Below are 20,271 nucleotides of genomic sequence, written 5' to 3'. Positions count from 1 at the left end.
AACGGCCTCGGCTTGGGTGAGAGATGGAAAGATAGAGCTGCTTTCCCAGGCAATTTAAGGGCTAAATTCGCGGCCGTCCTCTGCCTTCCTCAGGGACCCGCTCCACCCCGCCATGCTCCACCTTGGCCCGGCTCCCACACACAGCAGGAGCGAAGTGGAGGAGAAACACTGGAACCCGGAGGCCCTTGCACGCTCCCGGCTGGCCCGCGAACAAAGCCTTTCCCTTGGAGCCCTTCCTCACCGCCTCCCTCCTGCCTCCGGCTCCCTGCACCCCACCAGCCACGGGGATCCCCGGCATCGGCGCAGCCTTCATCCCTGGGGGTCCACATTGTCCTCCTCCTCCCATCCTGCATCCCTGTGCCGATCCCCACCGTGGCCGCTCGCAGCATCCCCGAGCCCCAGCTCTGTTGCCAGGGGATTTTGCTGCCGGTTTCCCTGAGCTGCAGCACAAAGGATGCTCTGAAATCAGAAAGTGAAGAAAAGGATGTTCTCTGCAGCAAGCTTTTAAATCTTGGTTTTTAGGCCAATTTATGGGGTGGGATGTCACAGTTCTTGGGATTTTGAGCCGCAAATGCAGCACGTTCATGCTCGTTTCCCTTCCCTTCATGTCCCCAATAGAGCACCGAAAAGCAAAAGTTGTTCCTCTGCTTGCCGGGAGGGAAAGCTCTCAGGCCCTTTTCTTTATTCTTAGTATTATTATTGTAATTATTATTATTGTTCTGTCTCAGGAAATAAGCACTCTGTCAAAATTGCCCTCATATATCTTGCCCTTTGCTGGGGAGATTGTTGTGTCTAAAGGTCCCGAGGAGAGGCTGAGTAGCCCCGTGCCTTGGACAGCACATGGGGAAACTGAGGCACAGAGCCATGGCAGCATCTACCCTCCTCTGATCCAAAACTCCTCTCTTCCACTTGGGTTTGGCTCTGAGGGTTTCCCTGTCTATATGAAGGTGAGGATGCTCTCAGCAACATCCTCACCCTTTCTGCTGGGTGGTGAAAGCCTTAGTGAAGCAGAGAAGTAGCCACGAGACCCCATGTGCAAGGAGGTGGGCTGCGAGCTTCAGCAAAGGTTGTCGCTTCCAGGGATACTGCAAAGGGCTCCTCTTCCTCCAGACCTGGCTGGGGTGATGCTCAGAAATCTGGCAACCAACTCCTCCATATCCTATGAGCAAAATGGCTAGTCCGTGGAAAACCTGAGCAGAAAGCACTGGGTTCAGAGGCTGCAGACGACGTGGGGAGAGGGGAGAAAGGAGCGCGGCGCAGCCAGCAGCCATCTGCCATCTGCAGCAGGCCGGTGAGGTAATGCCTCGCGCTAAGTTAAAACATGTCGGGAGCCACAGCAGCTCTTGAGAACAGCAAACCTCTCCCAGATGGAGACGTCCTGCGCTGCTGCATCGGCCCTCCTGGCGAGGGAGAGGACAGGCGACCCTCCTGCTGCCGGCTGCGGGGCTCAGCGGGTGCAGGGGTGCAGCCGGCTGCCCCCTTTCGCCTGCTCGCCTGCTGCTGGGGTTTCATTTTAGGGAGCAGGGAGGCAACTAACTGGCTCAGCCCTTGCTGATGAGCTCCTGAGGCGCAAGGCGGTGGAGGTGTGATTGCTGTGTGTGTCTCCTTCCTTAATTCCCTTCCTCTCCCCTGCTTGAAATCCTCATCCGTGATGTCGTGCAAGCCCATTTATCCATGATGCTTTCAGCTGAATGATGCTTGAAGAGCAAGGGATGAGCAAACACCCAGCGGGGCACGGAGGTTGGGAAAGTGCAGAGCAGACCCTCAGCAAAAAAGTTTTGTGCAATAGGGGGGTCTGTGCTTTCCCTGGGGGGCACGTCATCTCCTGGCAGTCCCCAGCGTGGCAGGGCTGTTGCTGTTAGAGAAAAGCAGGGGACACACTCGCCGAGGCCACGGGTGAGGGTCCGCTGCCGTGCAGAGATGAACCACGGTGGAGCTTCACCCGGCCGTGGTGCTCGTGGGCACCCGTGGCTGCAGGGCCGCAGACGGGCAGCTCCGACCCACCTCCCCAAAAAAGCCAGGCTCAGAAATCCTTCTAATTGCAGTTTTCCTTTCCTTTCCCCAGCACCCAAGAGGAGGTCAGGCGGCCTGAAGCAGCGAGCCTGGGCATGCAGAAAGAGCAGGATCCTGGTTCTTGGCTGCGTGTCCTGCACAGACACCAGTGAGCAGCATTTTCTGCCAATTCAAGTGATGGAAGCAGCGAATAACCCCGGCATGCCCAGGCTCTGCACAGCCCAACTGTCGGCCAGCTGCCTGTTCCTGGGAGGACGCGGTGCCACAGGCAGAGTGCATTTTCTTGCTATAATCGAGAAAAGAAATTGTGCCGATCGGAGCAGCTGAATGGCAGCCAAATCTGCTTCTCGGCGGCTTTTCTACACTCTGTATTCATGTATTTGGCATGAGCAGCTCTGCATTGAGGTAATTCATTAATGCTGAACCAAAAATGTGTTTATGGGAGTCTTGAAATAGTTGGTAGAAGTGTAAGACTTTCCTTCCTAAAAGCCCGGGCTCTCTCTGTGATGGGAACCGAATATTAAAGCAACGACTGCCACCGCAATCAGCTGCCGGGGAAGTGACTCCAGCCAGCGTGCACACGCGTGCCCCCGGCACGCTCAGCCCTCCCTGTGCACCGCACCGTGCCGAAGCCTTTCCCGGTTATTATCCCAGCCATAAGCACGGTGGGTGGGATCTGCAGCCGCTTCACTCACGCTTGGGGTGTGGGGGCTGCACCCCGGGTTTCACAGGGAGCGGGTCGGGGAGCAAAGACGGGGTGATGTGGCTGGAAGTGCGGCACCCCGAGCTGGTGGGACCATCACCGGAGAGCCAGGGCTGTGCAAGAAGGGGCCGTGGCGGGGCAAAGAAAGGGGAAGGAGAGGCAGGGTGGCCCTGGGGAGGACCAAGGGCTCCGGCCACTGCCCAGGAGGCTGCGACGGCTGCACCTGCGTGGAGCAAACAGCTTTTTCGGGTTAGCTGTGGGTTTCGCTGCTCGCACAATGGGTATTGCTGTTGTCGTTCCAGTTATAATCCTGTATAAACAAGGCTGACCTCTGGTTATTGAAAAGAGCTGAAAAAGAAAGACAACTTTCTCCGCTTCCTCGGATGTGGTGCCTAATTGCTAGGCTTGGCCGGCACGGTCCGCACCGCGCTCCCGGCTCAGCCCCGCAGCCGTCGGAGACCTGCCGGCATGGGTGGCAGCGAGCACCCGGGCTGGCACGCTCCTGGGGTAGAGAGCCACTGCGGCCCAGGGCACCTTTCCACTATGTCCCAAGTGCCCTTCACTTGTCAGATGGAGCTAGAAGCGAAGAAAAAGAACAAATGAGCAGAAAACAGCTGAGCCGGTCATTCCTGGGGTTGAGACTAGCCGGGATCACCCGTTCTCCACCCGCCGCCCCGACTCAGGTGGGAAAGAGTCCAATCCCCAGCTGGGGACACGGGGGACGTGTCACTCTCGCACGGGCACGTGGCTGCTGCCGGGATGCTCCTAACACAGATGCCGTAACGCGTCTACTGGCGCCCAGCAGCCCCCGGCCGGCTTGTTCGGTGCTTGCCAGCTCTCCCTGACCCACTGAACTATTTGTCCACGAGGAAACCGGGTGCTGAGCTGGGCACTGGAAAAAAGGAGGCTCCGGCAAAACACAGAGTGTTTCCCAGCAGATTATTTCAGCCTCCCGGCAGGGCTCACAAGCAGCGCCGGTCCCGAGTCCTTTGCTCTCCAGGAAGCGCCTTTCTTCTGGAAGCCTTTGTTCCAGCAAGGCTGCAGCAGCCCCAGGGGAGCCCAAGGGACCCGTCGGGGCAGGGACACGTCTTGGGGTGCCAGGGGAGCTGCCAGCCTGGGCAGCCCTCCACGGGTCCCCCCACATTGCGTGAGGAATGTCCCTGCTCCCCTCGGCCACCCCTGGTAAAGGACATCTCCTTCGGGATGAAGAAGGCGCGAGTGTAGGTCACATCCATCCTGCCTGGCTGCACCGCTCCGCGTCCCTGTGCGGTGTGGCCTAAAGATAATTATTAGCTGTAATTAGTAAGAAATCTCTTCCTGTGAAATATCTCATTCATCCAATCGGACACACCACGGCACCAGCCCCACACCGGTAATTGCATGGTGATTAATTCATTAGCGGCATGAACGTATCTAGAAGCGAGGCTGGTCCGTGTGAGCGAGTGAAGAAGGTGCTGGCCACCGCAGGAGGGTGCAGTGCCCGCACCCAGGCCCGGGGACAGATCCTGCTCCTGCCCCTGCCCCACTGACTGCTCCCCTTTGTGCCTTGCACCCTCTGCAAAATGAGAATAAAAAACAATTTTCCCATCACAGTTCGGGGCTTTGCCGCTGCTGTGCCGCGGGGCCCCTGCCAGCATTCACCTGCCACCTCTGTAACCTGGATGCAAATTTTGGGGGTAAATCTCTTGGATTTGGTTGCACAGCCCCTAGCCCAGCCTGGGGCTCCTGCACCCACTCGCAGCCATCAGCAGCAGAAATATCTATCGGGCTTTTGCCTTCTTGCCGTCCCCCCAGCCCCGCAAGCCCCCATATCCCCGAGACCCCTTGGGATGGACCAGGTGGTGCCGCATCTATTTTTAGGCGGGTGGGAGCTCAGCATCGGACCCGGCTGGGAGGAATAACCAGCAGCCAGAGGCACGGGCTGGGGGCGGGGAGGGAAAATGCCTTTGTGCTGGGGAGCGGAGGCTGCCGTCCCCGCCACGCTTCCTCTGCTAGGTGTGGTGCTGGGCTGCATGAGATGCTAGGAAGGGAAACCGGGGGCCGGCGGGGGGGGGGCGGCGAGCCGCCAGCCCAATAAAACTTGGGGGGAAAAAAAAAAAAAAAAGAAAAAAAAAAGAAAAAAATAATAATAGACAACTCCTGAGGTGGTGTGCTGGGCCGGGGTCCAGCTCACCCAATGCCAGGCCCGGCAAGGAGGGCACGGGGAGAGGTGACCCAGCTGGCGTGCACGCCGATCTTATCTCTGCCCAGGGATGTCCAGCGCTTTCTCCCTGCGTGCCGCTGCAGATACGGCCGGTGAGGAGCCGGGGCCGGTAGGTCACCAGCACCTGGTGCCACATACCCACGTACCCACATCCCCGGGGCAGCGGGGCAAAAGGAGGGGGATTTTTGTATCCGTGCCCCACCAGGAAAGCTGAGCTGGGCACAGACCCCGCACGCTTCACCCCACACCCTGGCTGGGTGAGGGTGCTTTCGCTGTCTGGAGTGGGTGCCGGCTGTGGGGAGGGGGAGCGAAGCGGTGTGGCATTGCCCACGCAGGCAGGCAGCGTGGCCCCTCCATGCCCCTCCTGGGCCAGTCCAGGCATTTTTTGGGTGCTGTGCACCCAGGCATTTTTGCACCCGGGCATTTTTAGGTGCTTTGCACTCTGCTCCATCCCCCCTCGCAGCTCTCCTTCCCTTCTCTCCCTGCTTCGCAGCTCTCATCCCTCCTCCTTCAGCAACCGTGTCCTTTTTGTCCTCCACCACCCTCCCTGGCTCTTCCCCCCATCCCCACACCGGGATGCAGCATCAGCAGCAAATACACTGCGAGGCAGGGTTTGCACCGTACACATGCTCTGGGGCCAAAGTGCCCGGCTTTGCTCCATGGGCAGAGGAGATCCCAAACGACCCCAGTGCAACAGGGACAGCAGCACGGCTCTGATCCCCCACCCCACGCCTCCCCAGCGTAAGAAAAGCATCTCAAGCCCACTGCCATCCCGTGCGGAGGAGGCCCACGCTTGGAGATGTTGCCCAGAGCAAGCGTGGCAGTCACGAGGCTCTGCGTCTGCCTTCCCCCCCACCCCAGGAGGGTTTGCCGTGGCTCTTAGCACCGTTTCCAGAGCTGGGAAAAAAACTAAGCTGCCCCCTCTCCCACCCCGCTGCAGCTCATCCCCACCATGTCCCAAATGCCAGATGGTGGCACCAGGTCCAGCCGTGGCCCTGAGCCCGCCCGGAGGCCAGGGATGCTGCCGGGGCCATGTGGGAGGCGCAGGGTGGATGCAAGCGGAGAAAGCGCCGCGTGCTCGGCCAAAGCCCGGGAGAAGGGCCAGGATCAGCGGCGGAGGATGTTCCTGGGACGTCCCCAGCAGCTGCCCAGACCGGTTGCTCCGAAGGTTGCTCGCTTCACCCCACAAGCAGCCACGGGACATGGGCTGGGGGCCCCCAGCTCCCCCCCCCCAGCACCCACCTTGCTGCTCCTGGGGCTGGGGCAAAAAGCCAAAGCCTCCGGCGGCTCGGGGGCTCGGCTCCGGGCGGCGGCACGCGGCTGCTCCTCCGGCATGGCGATGCTCCAGCACCTTCCTCGGCTGTACGGCCGGGGCAGGATGGGGGAGAGCGGAGAGGAGGCTCCTTGCAGCCGTACGGGCTCTCCCGTGGACTGGTGCTGATTTGCTCTTGCAAAATATTAATAAGAGGCTCCAGGAACGTGAAGGAAATCTAGCCCGAAACCTCTGTCGCTCCTGGCTAATGATTGAAGAAGAAATGAGACAAGATTTTTTTTAATTTTTTTTTTTTTTTTTAAGGCCTTTGTTTTGTTTAGGGTTAACAGCAGATCGGCTTTTTCAAATCACTTCCAGACACACAGAAACCATGGCATGCAATACCCCACCGCTGTGAGGAGGCTGGGAGCTGGGCTCTTGCGCAACCCAGTGCCCCAAGTCTTCCTAACGCTGAGGTTCAGATTTCAGGCTGGGGTCCTGGGCATGTCTGCAGCTGGAGGGGGCTTGGAGGCAGATACCCAGAGCTGGGGCATCTTTCACGCGTCAACCCGATCGCCTGGGGGGTGTCAGGGAGCAGGGACAATGTGCAAGCAGATCTTGCTTGCAAACGGGTCCCGCAGAGTTCCAAACTCCTCTGTGCCAAGGGCAGGAAGGACTTTCAGACCACCGAGCCTGGCCCTTGGCACTGCAAATCTCTGCTGGACGGTGGCCAAGCGAGCAGAGCAGTGACCTGGTGGCGGGGGACACGCTGCATCTCCGCGGCTGCCTACGGCAGCGTGCCGTGGGTGTGCTGCCGTGCCCACGGCGCGTGCGGCAATGGTACGGCCGTGCCAGCCCCAGCAGCGCAGCTCGGGAGGCAGGTTTTAGCCGCGATCAGCCGGCTGCCGGTGAACCCCCCCCATTCCTCAACAGTCCCTAGGCTGAAAGGCTGGAAACACATTTCTTTTCATGTGAATGGTGCTTAAAAGCAAGGAGCCGTTTCTTGCCCCGGCACTGAAATTCCCACCAGAAAATTGCTGGGGAAAGAGGGCTTGCCCCTGCCTTCACCCCAGGGCTGCTCCCGACCCCGGATGGGGAACGCTGGCCAAAACACACACACGAAATAAGTCATAAGAAAAATAAACGCAAAGCCCCAAGCATCCCTGTCCGCCTGCAAACAGGCAGCCTGGCAGGCAAATCTAAACACTTCCCTGCCTCGGCTCGGAGGGGCTGCGGGGGGGGCACAGGCAGATCGCAAGTAGCCAGGAAAGGGGCTTGCAAAGAAAAAAAAAGAAGGAAAGAAAGGAAAAGAAGGCAGAGAAAAAATTAACAACCCTCCTCCTTGGAAGGAAGGGAACTGGGCAGCAGCGTCCACACCGGTCCCAGCCCGGCCCTCCCCGGGTGGCTCTTCCTGCTGGTGCCTGGGGACGCCCCCCTTCCTCCTCTTCCTCCCCCTCATCTCCTCCTTCTCCTCCTCCTCCTCCCCCGCATCATCTCCTCCTCCTCCTCCTCCTCCTCCTCTCCCTCTCGTCCTCCTCCTCCTCCTCCTCCCCTGCGCCCCGCTGATTGGTCCAGCCCGGCTATATTTTGCCCCTTCCAGCCCAGCATCATCCCAAAAGTTTTTTTTGGGGGGAAAGGGGGGAAAAAAAAAAATAAAAGAGGAAAAAAAAAAAAAAAAAAGGAAAGAAACCAAAACAAAACAAGCCGACCCCAAATCCCCCCGAAGCGGAGGCGAGCGGCGGGGCTGCTGCTCGGCGGCTGCTGGACCCGGTGGGACGCGGCGGGACCCGGTTCTCTCTCCGGCACCCGGTCGGGTCGGACACAAAGTGCTGTCCAGCTGGAATGAATATATCTGAGTCTAACTACTGCCGAGAGGAGATATCGCAACCCCGGGGCGACTGTTCATGGGTCACCGCCGCCGTGCCGGCCGCTGAGCCCGGGCTCGCCTTCCCGCGCCCCCCGGGAGCCGCCTCCCCCTCCAGCCGCACTTCCAGCCCCGAGCCCGGCTTCGCCTTCGGCCCCGGTCCCGGCGGCGCGGCCCCCGCTGCGGCCCCCGGCGCGGCCCCCAGCCGCACGCCCAGCCCCGAGCCGGGCTATGGATACAGCCCCCCGGCGGGCCGCGCCGAGGGCAAGGCCGGCGAGGATTCCCGCATCCGCCGGCCCATGAACGCCTTCATGGTCTGGGCGAAGGATGAGCGCAAGCGGCTGGCGCAGCAGAACCCCGACCTGCACAACGCCGTGCTCAGCAAGATGCTGGGTGAGCGGGACGGGCGGCGGGAGGAGGGCGGGGGGGGAGCGGGGGGGGGGACGACGCGGGGATGGGGGTGCGGGCTGCGAGGGTGCAGGGATGGGGGATGAGGGGGTGCGGAGCTAGGGAGGCAGGGATGGAGGGGTACGGGGCTGGGGATGGAGGGGTACGGGGCTGGGGATGCGGGCTGCGAGGGTGCAGGGATGTGGGATGAGGGGGTGCGGAGCTAGGGAGGTAAGGATGGAGGGGTACGGGGCTGGGCATGGAGGGATACAGGGCTGGGGAAGGAAGGATACAGGACCGGGGGAGTGGGCTGCGAGAGTGCAGGGATGTGGGATGAGGGGGTGCGGAGCTAGGGAGGCAGGGATGGAGGGGTACGGGGCTGGGGGCTGCGAGAGTGCAGGGATGTGGGGTGCAGAGCTAGGGAGGCAGGGATGGAGGGGTACAGGGCTGGGGATGACGGCTGCGAAAGTGCAGGGATGTGGGATGAGGGGGTGCAGACCTAGGGAGGCAGGGATGGAGGGGTACGGGGCTGGGGGTGCGGGCTGCGAGAGTGCAGGGATGTGGGGTGCAGATCTAGGGAGGCAGGGATGGAGGGGTACAGGGCTGGGGATGACGGCTGCGAGAGTGCAGGGGTGTGGGATGAGGGGGTGCGGAGCTGAGGAGGCAGAGATGTGGGAGTACGGGGCTGGAGGTGCAGGGATATGGGGGTATGGGGCTGGGGATGTGGGCTGCAAGAGTGCAGGGTTGTGGGATGAGGGGGTGCAGAGCTAGGGAGGCAGGGATGGAGGGATACAGGGCTGGGGATGGCAGGGTAAGGGGCTGGGGATGCGGGCTGCAAGAGTGCAGGGCTGCGGGGTGCAGGGGTGCGGAGCTAGGGAGGCAGGGATGGAAGGGTACAGGGCTGGGGGTATAGGGGCTGCAGGGATATGGACCTGAGGAGGCAGAGATGTGGGGGTACAGGGCTGGACGTGCAGGGATATGGGGGTATGGGGCTGGGGATGTGGGCTGCAAGAGTGCAGGGCTGCGGGATGTGGGCTGCAAGAGTGCAGGGCTGCGGGATGATAGGATATGGAGCTGAGGAGGCAGAGATGTGGGGGTACGGGGCTGCGGTTGAAGGGATGTACGAGGCTGGGGATGTAGGGATAGGCGGTTGTGGGGCTGGAGATGTGGGTTGCAGGGGTACGGGGTATTGGGATGCAGAGTTACAGGGCTGGGGATATATGCTGCAAGGGTACGGGGTGTTGAGATGCAGGGGTACAGGGCCGAGGAGGTGAGTTGCAGGAGTACAGGGCAGCAGAATGCAGAGATATGGGGCTGGTGGTTGCAGGGGTACGGGGTATTGGGATGCAGGGATACAGGGCTGGGAGTGCGGGATGAAGGAGTACGGGGCATTGGCATGTGCGCTGCAAGGGTACGGGGCTGTGGGACGCAGGCTGCGAGGGTATGAGGCAGCGGGACATGGGATGCAAGGATACGGGGCCACGCTAGCCAGGCTGCAGGGATACAGGACTGCGGGATGCAAGGATATGAGGGTGCAGGAGCCAGGTTACAGGGATGGGGTGCGGCGGGATGCAGGGATAGGGTGCTGTGGGGTTCAGGGCTGGGGGATGCTGGGCTGCGGGCTGCAAGAGAGCTGCGGGATGTGAACTGTAGGGATATGGGATGAAGGGATGCTGGCTGCAGGGAAGCGGGGCTGTGGGGACGTGGGCTGTAAGGATGCAGGGCTGTGGGATCAGGAGTTGTGGGGTGCAGCACTACAGGGCTGTGGGATATGGTGTTGGAGGATGTGGGAATGTGGGGCTGTGGGATGTGAGGATACAGAGCTGCATGTACGCAAGATGCAGGGAAACGGGGCTGCGGGATGCAGAGGTACAGGGCGGTGGGGATGCAGGATATGGGAATACAGGGCTGCAGGATGCGGGATACACGACTGTAGGATGCGGGATGTGGGAACACGGGAAGCAGGATATGGGTAGACGGAGTTGCAGGATGCGGGACAACGGGAAGCAGGATATGGCCAGATGGGGCAGCAGGATGCGGAGACACGGGGCTGCGGGGTGCGGGGACGTGGGATTCAGGATACGAGGGTGCGGGGTTTGGGGATGGGCGATTGGGGCTGCAGAGGTGAGGGACTGTGGATGCGGGAGGCAGGGAAGCAGGCATGCCGGGGACTGGGCTGTGCCGAGGGGCAGCGGGTGGCAGAATCCCCTGCCCTGGCAGAGGGGTTCCCGCGGCCCCCCCGGGGCTTTGCACCCCCATTCTCCCACTGTGCCGAAGCGCTGGCCACAGCCTAAGCCTGGTGCTGGGACATGGGGACAGCCCTGCTGGGGCTCCCATTCCACAGCCCCTCCTCGTCCCAGCACCAGGACCCCGCTCAGGTGCCGAACCGTCCGAGGGAGCCCTTCCCACCCCACGGGCTCCCTCTCCGTGGGTGCCTCCGTGCCCCGACCGGTGCCGGGTGACCAAGCCGGTGTCACAGAACTTTTCTTTCCCCTTCCAGGCCAGTCATGGAAAGCGCTGAGCGCAAGCGACAAGCGTCCCTTCGTGGAAGAGGCAGAGCGGCTGCGAATCCAGCATCTCCAGGATCACCCCAACTACAAATACCGCCCAAGGAGAAAGAAGCAAGCCAAGAAAATCAAGAGGATGGAACCCAATATCCTCCTGCATAACCTTTCCCAGCCTTGCAGTGACAACTTCAGCATGAGTCACCATGGCGGCAGCCAGCCGGGCCACCCCCAGCCTCCCCCACTTAACCACTTCAGAGAACTCCACTCCATGGGGTCGGATATTGAAAACTATGGCTTGCCAACTCCTGAGATGTCTCCCTTGGATGTCTTGGAACAGACCGAACCGGCGTTTTTCCCTCCGCACATGCAGGATGACTGCAACATGATGCCCTTTCGCGGCTACCACCACCATCACCAGATGGAGTTTCCCCAGGAGAAGTGCATGGGGCGGGACGTGGCGGTGCCCTACGCGCAGACCCCCTCGCACTTGGCCGACGCCATGAGGACTCCCCATCCCTCCAGCATATACTACAACCAGATGTGCTCGGGAACTCAGAACGGGCTTTCCGCCCACCTGGGCCAGCTCTCGCCCCCACCTGAAGCCCACCACATGGAGAGCGTGGATCACTTGAACCAAACCGAGCTGTGGACAGACGTTGACCGCAACGAGTTTGACCAGTATTTGAACATGAGCAGGACTCGTCCCGAAGCCTCGGGACTCCCTTACCATGTCTCCCTGTCCAAAGTGACTCCTAGAAGCATCTCCTGCGAGGAGAGCAGCTTGATATCCGCCTTGTCCGATGCCAGCAGCGCTGTTTACTATAGCCCCTGCATCACCGGTTAGGTTGGCCCCACCGTCCGATGCTCTCGCCGGGAGAGCCCCGACTCTCCTCTAAAAACAAAAAGCCATCCTCCTTTAACCACGAGCTCCATAATATTTAGAGTATCTCATTAAATGCATCGCTTTCTTTTGTTTGTTTTTTTTTTATTTTGGATTTTTTTTTTTTTTTTAGAGAAAAAACATGCTGAACTCACTGATATACCGTATAACTATATAACACAGATAGACGCCTTTCCCAAGCACTAGCCTGCCTGCCGCGCTCCCCGCTCCAGCCCTCGGCAGGGCGTAGCTGTAGCTCCCACCAGCTCGAAGGGGCATTTTTAAGCCAATTCCAGTAAATCCTGCCTGAAACAACCACCACCAGGACAAACCGAAGCGACCTGCCCCCAGTATTTAACCCAAGGGCAGGCGAACTTGCGGGAGGGGAAAAAAAAACTTTTAGGAAGACTTTGGCGGGGCCATTAAAGAGTCGGCGCCCGTTAGGGGTGGGCTTTAGGACAGTTTTTACTGTATTCTCAGCAATATATTTTAATTGGGCAACAAAACTATATTTTTACTAAGCATTTTTATATATAAAATGGTATTTAATGTCTTTGGGGGTTTTTTTATTAGACTTTTTAAAAATAAATCAAGGGATATCCATGAGATCTAAAGCATTTATGTAGCAAAGCTGGATTTAAAAAAAAAAAAAGGGGGGGGGGGAAGGAGATATTTTGTGAAAGGGGAATGACAATGTAAATATTGTGGAACAATTGACTGGAATTTTGTACAAAAGAAAAATATGACTGCAAACACTTTTATTGTCTAGAACTGTATGGAGAGCAAACTGTTTTATACTGGTTAATTATTAAAACATCTTCATATAATTGTTCCCATCTTGTGTGCTTGTTGTGTGAACACATATTTTCCGCAAATACATGTTGTCCCAACCATTTCCAGATTTTTGTATCCGTTGATTAATGTTTTGACAACCTGGCAAATGTATTAATTTCCAGGCTGCCGCCCGCCCGCCCCATCAGCCGCCTCGGGCTCCGTGAGCACGGCTCGGCTCGGCGCGGGACAGCGGCTCCGGCAGCGCCGGCACCGGGATGGGATGCTGGCGGCCGCCCCACGGCACCGCGCCGTGCCGCCCGGAGATGCGCTCTGCAGGAAAAGCAGCTGTTCTCAGATTAGAATATAATAAAACATGTGATATCCTCCTCCGAAACGAGCCTTGGTGTGGTTATTATTTTGCCAAGCTGGCAGCGCATCGGTGTGTGGTCCCCACGGCTCACCCCGTTTTTCCCATGAAACCCCCCAAAAATAGAGCCTGGCTGCTCCGACGCCTTCGCTCTAGTCCTCGGAGCTGGAAGAAAACCCCGTGTGCCGGAGCCCTTCCACCTCCCGGCCCTCGCTGGCTGCTTCCCGGCTCCGGCAGCCGGCGGGTCTTGCCGAGCCGTCGCCGTGCCCGGCCAGATCCCGCTCGGAGCCGCCGGTGCTTTGCCGGAGCCTCATCCCCCTCCTGCGAAACACTTTATGATTTACAGCATTTTTTTGTTCAATTTGAAAAGGAGAAATGACAATCTGTTGCATAAAACCCCGGTGGCATCCGTTCCTTGAACGCCGAGTGATTTAAACCAGGCCGATATCGCCAAAAAAGGCTATTTAAAAAAAAAAAAAATTGAATAGAAGAAGAGTTTTTTGTTGTTGTTGTTGGCAGAGAATTGCCTTTTAGGGGAAATGGATATTTAACAAATGACATTAATTTTCAAGCTTCTCCTAAATTAAATTCACATTAGTGTTAACAGGACTAAATCCTGACTCACTTTTTTTTGTTGTTTAATGTGAAGCGCTAATAAACGGGACCACTTTGGGGGCTGGCGACGCGTTCCCATTAAACGCCAGAAAGGCTCTTCATTGTCTTTCCATATACAGTATGTAAAAAGGGGGAATACATGGAAAAATGACCTCACTACCTACACGGGAGGGCTGGCGGGCGCCCGGCGGGTGCCAGAACCCGCGCCGCAGCAAACAAACACCACACCAAATGAGAAGCATCCTGTGCCGCCGCCGATGACTATGAAAGGAAGCAGCCGTCTATAGGCTCCGTCCCGCTCCGCTCTCCGAAGCGGCCTGGGAGGAAGGACATGAGGAGGGGTAGTCGGGGGGGGAGAAAGAAAGCCCTGACTTATTTTCCAGCCCCCAGCTTCCAGGTACCTTCCAGGCGAGGATGCGATCACTTCCCGCGGTTCAAAGAAGCGATGCGCACGCCGGCCCTCGCCCAGCTGCCGGGGGAAGCCGGCAGCGGATCACATCGCGGAGGAAACGTTAAGTCATTTTGCAGCAGCAGAAATTCCCTTCTTTCCCCATGGCTTGGGCTGTGCCAGCTCGCCTCTGATCTCAGAGGATGGCTAGAAATCCTTGGGGTGGTTTTTTGGCTGTGGTTCTTCGCTCCGGAGCAATTCGGGTCCAGCATGCCCCAGTTTCAGGTGCTCGCTGGCACCGGCAGCGTGGCTGGGCACGGACAGGAGCTTTCCCAAAGCACCTGCATTGCAAAACTGTTGAAAATGTACCTTTGCCGTGGGGCTGGGGAGGGGGACCAGGGCGGTCTCCTCGCTTTGTGCCCAAAGATGCTGCCGCAGGGCTGGGGCGGGTACCGGACTGAAAACTGCGGGGTGATGGATGCTCACTCCTATCCCTAAATGCACCGGGGATGCATCATGTTGAAACCATGGCTGCTGCATCGCTGCGAAATCGCGGAGCGGTGCCTGGGCAATTTGCCGTACCCACCCATTCCCAGGTCACCAAGACCCAGCGCCAGATTTCGGCTCCCCGGGTCTGCATCACTCTAACACCGCGTGGCGTTCGCCAGCAAAGCCCTGGCTTGCTTCGACACAAAAGCAGGCAGGGCCCTGCCAACCCTCCTGCCTAACTCAGCCCTGGGTGTTTTTATTAATAATAAAGCTTAATTACAATCGAGGCTGTGAACAATGCGTGGCTGCCCCGTCTCGCTGGCCAGCCCTACCCCAGGTCACGGGGAAACGAGAAAGAAGGGAAAGGAGAGAGGAAGAAAACAGGAGTGTGGGTTTGGGTCAGATAACAGGAGGCAGAAGGACCCGTGCCAGACCCCGGGGGATGCCGCCTCCTCCCATCGCTCGGTGTTTTGCACAGCCGTTTTCACCTAAACTCGCCCTTTTGACATCAAATTCATCAAGAGGTGTCCCAAACGGCGCCCGTTCCTCCAGCCTCGCCTCTGAGCGGGCGGCGTGTGGCTGGTACCGAGCCGGCAGCAGTTTGGGCAGGCGCCTTCCTGCAGCGTCAGAGCTGCAGCATCATGTTTTAGCCGTGGCCAGGACAGGATTTGGCCCTCTCCAAACCCGGGGTTTGGCTGGGCTGGTCGGCACCGGGGCTGGTCTGGGTCCATCAGGAGGGAAGAGAGCTAGGCAGACCGTGGAAGGAGCTCTGGCTCCTTAACGAGCTTTAACCACGCCACTAATTAGCTGTGTTCGATGTGATGCTAAATCAGCTATCTCCCAGTTTCACTCGGCTTTGGCTATTTGGCCGTGTGGGTTTGCTCAGCTCGAGGTTAGTTAATGTAAACCACGGGTCAGAAAAGCCAGCTCAGGGAGCTCAGCGGTCGCTCCGCCTGGCCGGGACGCATCCTGCACCGCTCGGGCGCTGGGACCAGGCAGACACGGCCAGCCCTGCGCACCGGGAGAGCCTTTTTATTTTTAACATCACCTCCTTTCCCTGCCCCCATCCCTATACGGCCGCGCTGGGGCCAGGAAACCATCCACCGGCGTTTTATTTCGTTGCGTGCCGGTGGCTCAGGTGTGACGTGGGACTGGAAATGGACGGGGCTGAAATAGTTTGGGGATGATTTCACTGCCGTTATGGCTCAGGCCGGGGCTGTTACTACACAGCCCCTTCCGATTTTTATGACTTAATCTCTCCAAAGCTCGGGGCCTGATGGTTTTGGACTGGGGAGGAGGAGCGAGGGGCTCTTAGCAGGTCGTTACAGCAGAAATATGGAGAAGGTATTTGACAGGTATATGTAAAACCTGACGGGCCCATCCTGCCGGCTTTCCCGGGATGCCTCCCGGGGCAGGGAGAGGGGGAGGCACTGCCAGGTCCTGCCTGGGCTTTATGTGCAGGTGGCATCTGCTCCGTGTCCCCGGGGGATATGGGGCAGTGGGGGGGGTCTCGCTACCCCACGCACTGGGGCTGCTTCTGCAGAGGTCCCCACATGCCGTGACACGTGCGAGTGCCACCGGCCCCGGGGTCGGCGAGTGCACCGTGCACGCCCGCCCCGTCCTTCCCGCGCCACCCGCCATGGCTATCGCTGTGCTGCACGCCGGGGGGGAGCGTCAGGGTGGCATCAAGAGCGTGCGTGTGTGTGTGCAGCCATGCGTGCGTCCCCACGTATCTGCGTGCAAACGTGCGTGTGTGCACGCGTTTGTGTGTCTCGGCGTGTGTGCATCCATGTCTATATGCATCAGCGCGTGTATCCATGTGTGCATGCATTTGTGTGTGTGCATCCCTGCATATCCACGTGCATGCGTCGGAGCGTGTGTGCGTCTGCGTCTCTGCACGTGTATGTACGTGTGCGTGTCCCTTTTTGTGTATCTGCATGTTCATGAGTCTGCACGTGCATCCACGTATGCATCTGTCTGTATCCATGTGTGCATCTGTCCGTACATGCACGTGTGTGTATACACGTGTGCACACGCATGTGCATCCATGTCTGTGTGTGTGCATCCGCGCGTGTGCATCTGCGTGCGTGCACGTCCGTGTGCACACCCGTGCGCGTGTGTGTTCTGCTGGAGGTTCACTGGTCAGGTTTATAGATGTTCTGGATTTTTTACAGCATTATAGAGTGCTCGATGACATCACCCAAATATTAAAACAGCATGTGCCAGCCGGCCTGGCCCGGCGATACGCGGCTCCGGGCTCGCCACTCCCGAGGCTGAAGCCGTGGCGGAGCCGGCGGCGAGTGGGACCCGCCGGGGTGGCCGGTGGCAGCTCCGGTGCAGCCCGAGCCATCCTGGCCCGGAGCACACCAGAGGGGAGGGAACGCCGACAGACGTCCACGGACGCACAGCCTCGATGAAGTCATCCTGGCTGGGACGTTAAGGGGAAATTAGAGCTTCTCGGTCCATATATTTTGGGTGCTTACCGCCACACATCCCTGCGGCGGGGACATCGGTGGGAACGGGAAGGTGCTGCCGGTGCTGGTTCCCACCCGTGGCACCAGGCAGCTGCTCTAGAGCTAGTGATGGGATTTTTATTTTCCCCCCTTTCCATCAAAAAAGAAAAATAATGAAGATTTATCAAAACCAAACCTGTTTGTGGGAAATGGCTCCAAAACATTTCCTGACTCGAGAAAAAGAGCACTGGAAAAAAAAAAAAAAAAAGTTTCCAGGTTTTTTTAGATGGGAGGCAAACCATTTTGAGATGTAACAGCATTATATGTTGTAGAGGTTAAGCAAAGGGAAAAGGTTGAAATGCAAAGAAAGGTTTCAAAAGTTCCCAGCACAAACTTGCCTGACCAAGCAGAAGAATAGTTCCCAAACCTTCCCCAACTTTCTTTTTTGCGGCCCAGTTTGGGAAAGGAAATGTTTGAAAATCTCAACGCTCCTTGCCGGACAGGAAAGGCACCATTTCCTCCGTGGCCATGCCCGGAGCAGCCGGCCAGGCGGCAGAGGAGCACGGGGTGATGATGGATGCTCTCCCCAGCTCTGCTCCCGAGCAGTTTCCCAGCAGCGGATCAGTGGCAAGCCCTGGGTGCTGGCAGGCACGCCGAGCACTGCTCCATCGGCTGCTGCAGGCAGAGGAGGGCAGCTGCCTGCAGGGAGTTGAGACCGTGGTATCGTAAATGTTACAGGTTTTGTGAAAGAAAAAGAAAATAGGCCAGCAAGGAGTCCTTAATGTGCCCTGGAAAGTCTGTGCAGCCTGAAACTTTTTTTTTTAGCATTTCCCTTGCTGCAAAGTTCAGCCTCTCCATCACCAGTGGAGCTCTGGCTGTGGTCGCCCCAGCTCTCGGCATTGTCCCCACCAGCCTCACATCCCTCTCCCAGCCTTGGGGCCACCACCAGCCCCTGGCCCTACAGCCCCCCAGCCCCATGCCACCCATCCGCTCACCCAACACCATGCTGGGGTGTCCTCCAGACCATAAGGGAGGCAGGTTTGGTCCTCATTGCATGAGTCATGGGGGAGTTTGGGGGCTTGTTCTGCCCACTGGCTCTCAGCTGAGCTGAGTCCCACAGACATCCATCAGAGCCACTTTGTGCTCCTCTTCTGAGCTGAGCCAGCAATGCTGTGATGCACCCAGAGGCCAAAGGGTCATGGAAGGGTTGGAAGTGCTCTCCAGATGTCACCTAACCCGACCCAATACGACCCAACTCAATGCAACACAACCCAATACAACCAATGCAACCTAACCCAACACAGCCAAAACAACCAAAACAACGCAGTCTAACTCAACCCAACCCAGCACAGCCCAATATAACCCAACCCAGCCAACCCAACCCAAAAGAACCCAACTCAACCAAAGGCAACCCAACCCAATCGAAGGCAATGCCACCTAGCCTAACCAGTCCAACCCAACCTAGCTACCCCATCCGAACCAGCCTTACCCAACACAACCCAACCAACATATCCCAGTCTAACACAACACAACTCAACCTAGCCTACCTAACCCAACCCAACCCAACCCAACCCAACCAGCCTAACTCAACCTCCCGTGCAAAGCAAGCCTCCCCATCGCCTCCCCCACAGCCAAGCTTAGCCCTTCTGGGACGTTGCAGGGGTCTCGGTGGAAACCTCACCCTCCTCCCATGCTCAGCAGCCCCAGGGGGGTTGAGCCCGGCAGGGAGCTGAATCACGTCCCCCCCACCAGCACGGGAACGTCACAGACTGTCTGAGGCTCGTCAGGAGAGTCAGGCCAGGCCGCGCGGGGCCGTTCTGGGAAGCCATCCAGCCATCCGCTGGAGAGAGGAGTCTGCCTAAAAATGACTCTCCTGGCTCCTCTCCACGCTTCGACCGTCCCATATGGAACAAATGTACATTTTCCATCAATTGTTTGTATTTTTCATTTAAAGAAAGAAGGGGGAGAAAAAAAAGACAGAAAGCAAGCGGGCTATACATATATGCGAAGCGTCGGTGACAGCAGATAGGCCCCATCGCGGAGAGGGAGAAACACTGGCCGCCGTTCAAGAGACTCAAACGTATGGTATGAAACAATAAATTTTAAGTGTGTTTTGACATATTTGGTGGTCTCTGCCTCACGCTTAATGAGCGTTGGTCCACGTTACGGGGGAACCGCACAGCTCGGGGTGGTTGGCAGGCTGTGCTGGGGGGGGGGGATCGGTGGCCAGCGAGGCCGGAGGTAGACGTCGAGGTGGTCCTGGCATGTGTGCCCCAAGGGAACAGGCCACAGGGACGTGGCACGGGGGACCGCGCCGGCGCGCTCAGTGGAAGGGATGCTGCGGGCACCGCGGCGCCTCGGCACCCGCGGGGGACGAGCGGCGATGCCAACTTGCAGGAAGAAGAGTCAGGAGGTGGAGTTGGGTTGAACTTGGTGGGGGGGACATGCAACGCGGCGGTGATGTCCCGGGGCAGCATCCCTCGCGGCCGCAGGGCTTGGGCAACCTGTGCTCGCATCTCCAGGCTGGGTCCTGGCCGGGCTGCGCTGCTTTGCCTGCAGGAAGACCGCGGGCTCCCACATCCCCGTCACCGTGGGGAGAAAGCCCGAGAGGATGGGAGAAGCGGCAGGAGAAGCGAGCGCAGCCCTCCCGCGTCCCCCGCCTCTGTGCCAGGCTGCCCGGGCTCCCCCCGTCTGACAGGGCTTGATCAGAAAGATGGACATGAAAGTGGAGCTTGGCTCTGGTTTCTCTCTCATTCAGAACATTCAAAAACTATTAACTGTGGTGGGGGTAAGCGAGCAGCTGGTTTTAATATCGTGCTCTTCCAATTGTGTTGGGTTTTTTTTTTTTTTTCCCCTGCTTTTCGCGAGCACTTTAAGTGACATGGTTACATGTATTTGATTAAAAAGCTGTAATTCAACGAGTGCGTTTTCTTGTACTGTACAAAATGGCTTAAAGACACAGGATTTATTTATGGTGGTCTCCTGGTTTTCCAGCTCTGCCGAAAGACAAGATGACAGGAAAATCGCGGAAGGGGGGACAGAGAGCGGCAGAGGGGGACAAGCAATCCTGCCTGGCTTTCCCAGCGCAGAGACCATGACCGGATCCTTTCCTCCGCTGTAAGGCTCAGCCTGCTGCCACCAGCCTGGTCCTTGGGGCCATCCACAGGTCCCGAAGGCACGAGGTCCTTTTTGGTGTCCCCAAGGTTGGGTCTCAGCTCATGGGGGCTGACAGAGAGGGGACAGCAAGGAAGGGAGACCTGGGTTTGTCCAAACTGGTCCCCGTCTCGCCCACAGCAAGATGCTGCATGACCTGGCTGGGGTGGGGAGATGTTTTTCTGCCCGTACCCACCCCCTGCCCGCACAGGGATGCTGCCAG

The 20,271-nt window shown here is 58.5% G+C and overlaps 1 protein-coding gene across 1 annotated transcript; it reads left to right on the top strand.

Moving 5' to 3' along the window:
- Nucleotides 1-7,800: 7,800 nt before the first annotated feature.
- Nucleotides 7,801-12,977, top strand: SOX18 (SRY-box transcription factor 18). Its single transcript, XM_030010489.2, has 2 exons — nucleotides 7,801-8,428; nucleotides 10,923-12,977. The coding sequence occupies exons 1-2, from the start codon at nucleotides 8,014-8,016 to the stop codon at nucleotides 11,771-11,773; spliced, it is 1,266 nt and encodes a 421-aa protein (XP_029866349.1). The 5' UTR covers nucleotides 7,801-8,013; the 3' UTR covers nucleotides 11,774-12,977.
- The last annotated feature ends 7,294 nt before the right edge of the window (nucleotides 12,978-20,271 follow it).

This window comes from Aquila chrysaetos, chromosome 3 (genome assembly GCF_900496995.4).
Source record: "Aquila chrysaetos chrysaetos chromosome 3, bAquChr1.4, whole genome shotgun sequence".
Lineage (NCBI taxonomy): Eukaryota > Metazoa > Chordata > Aves > Accipitriformes > Accipitridae > Aquila > Aquila chrysaetos.
This window is presented reverse-complemented; position numbering and strand designations above follow the sequence as displayed.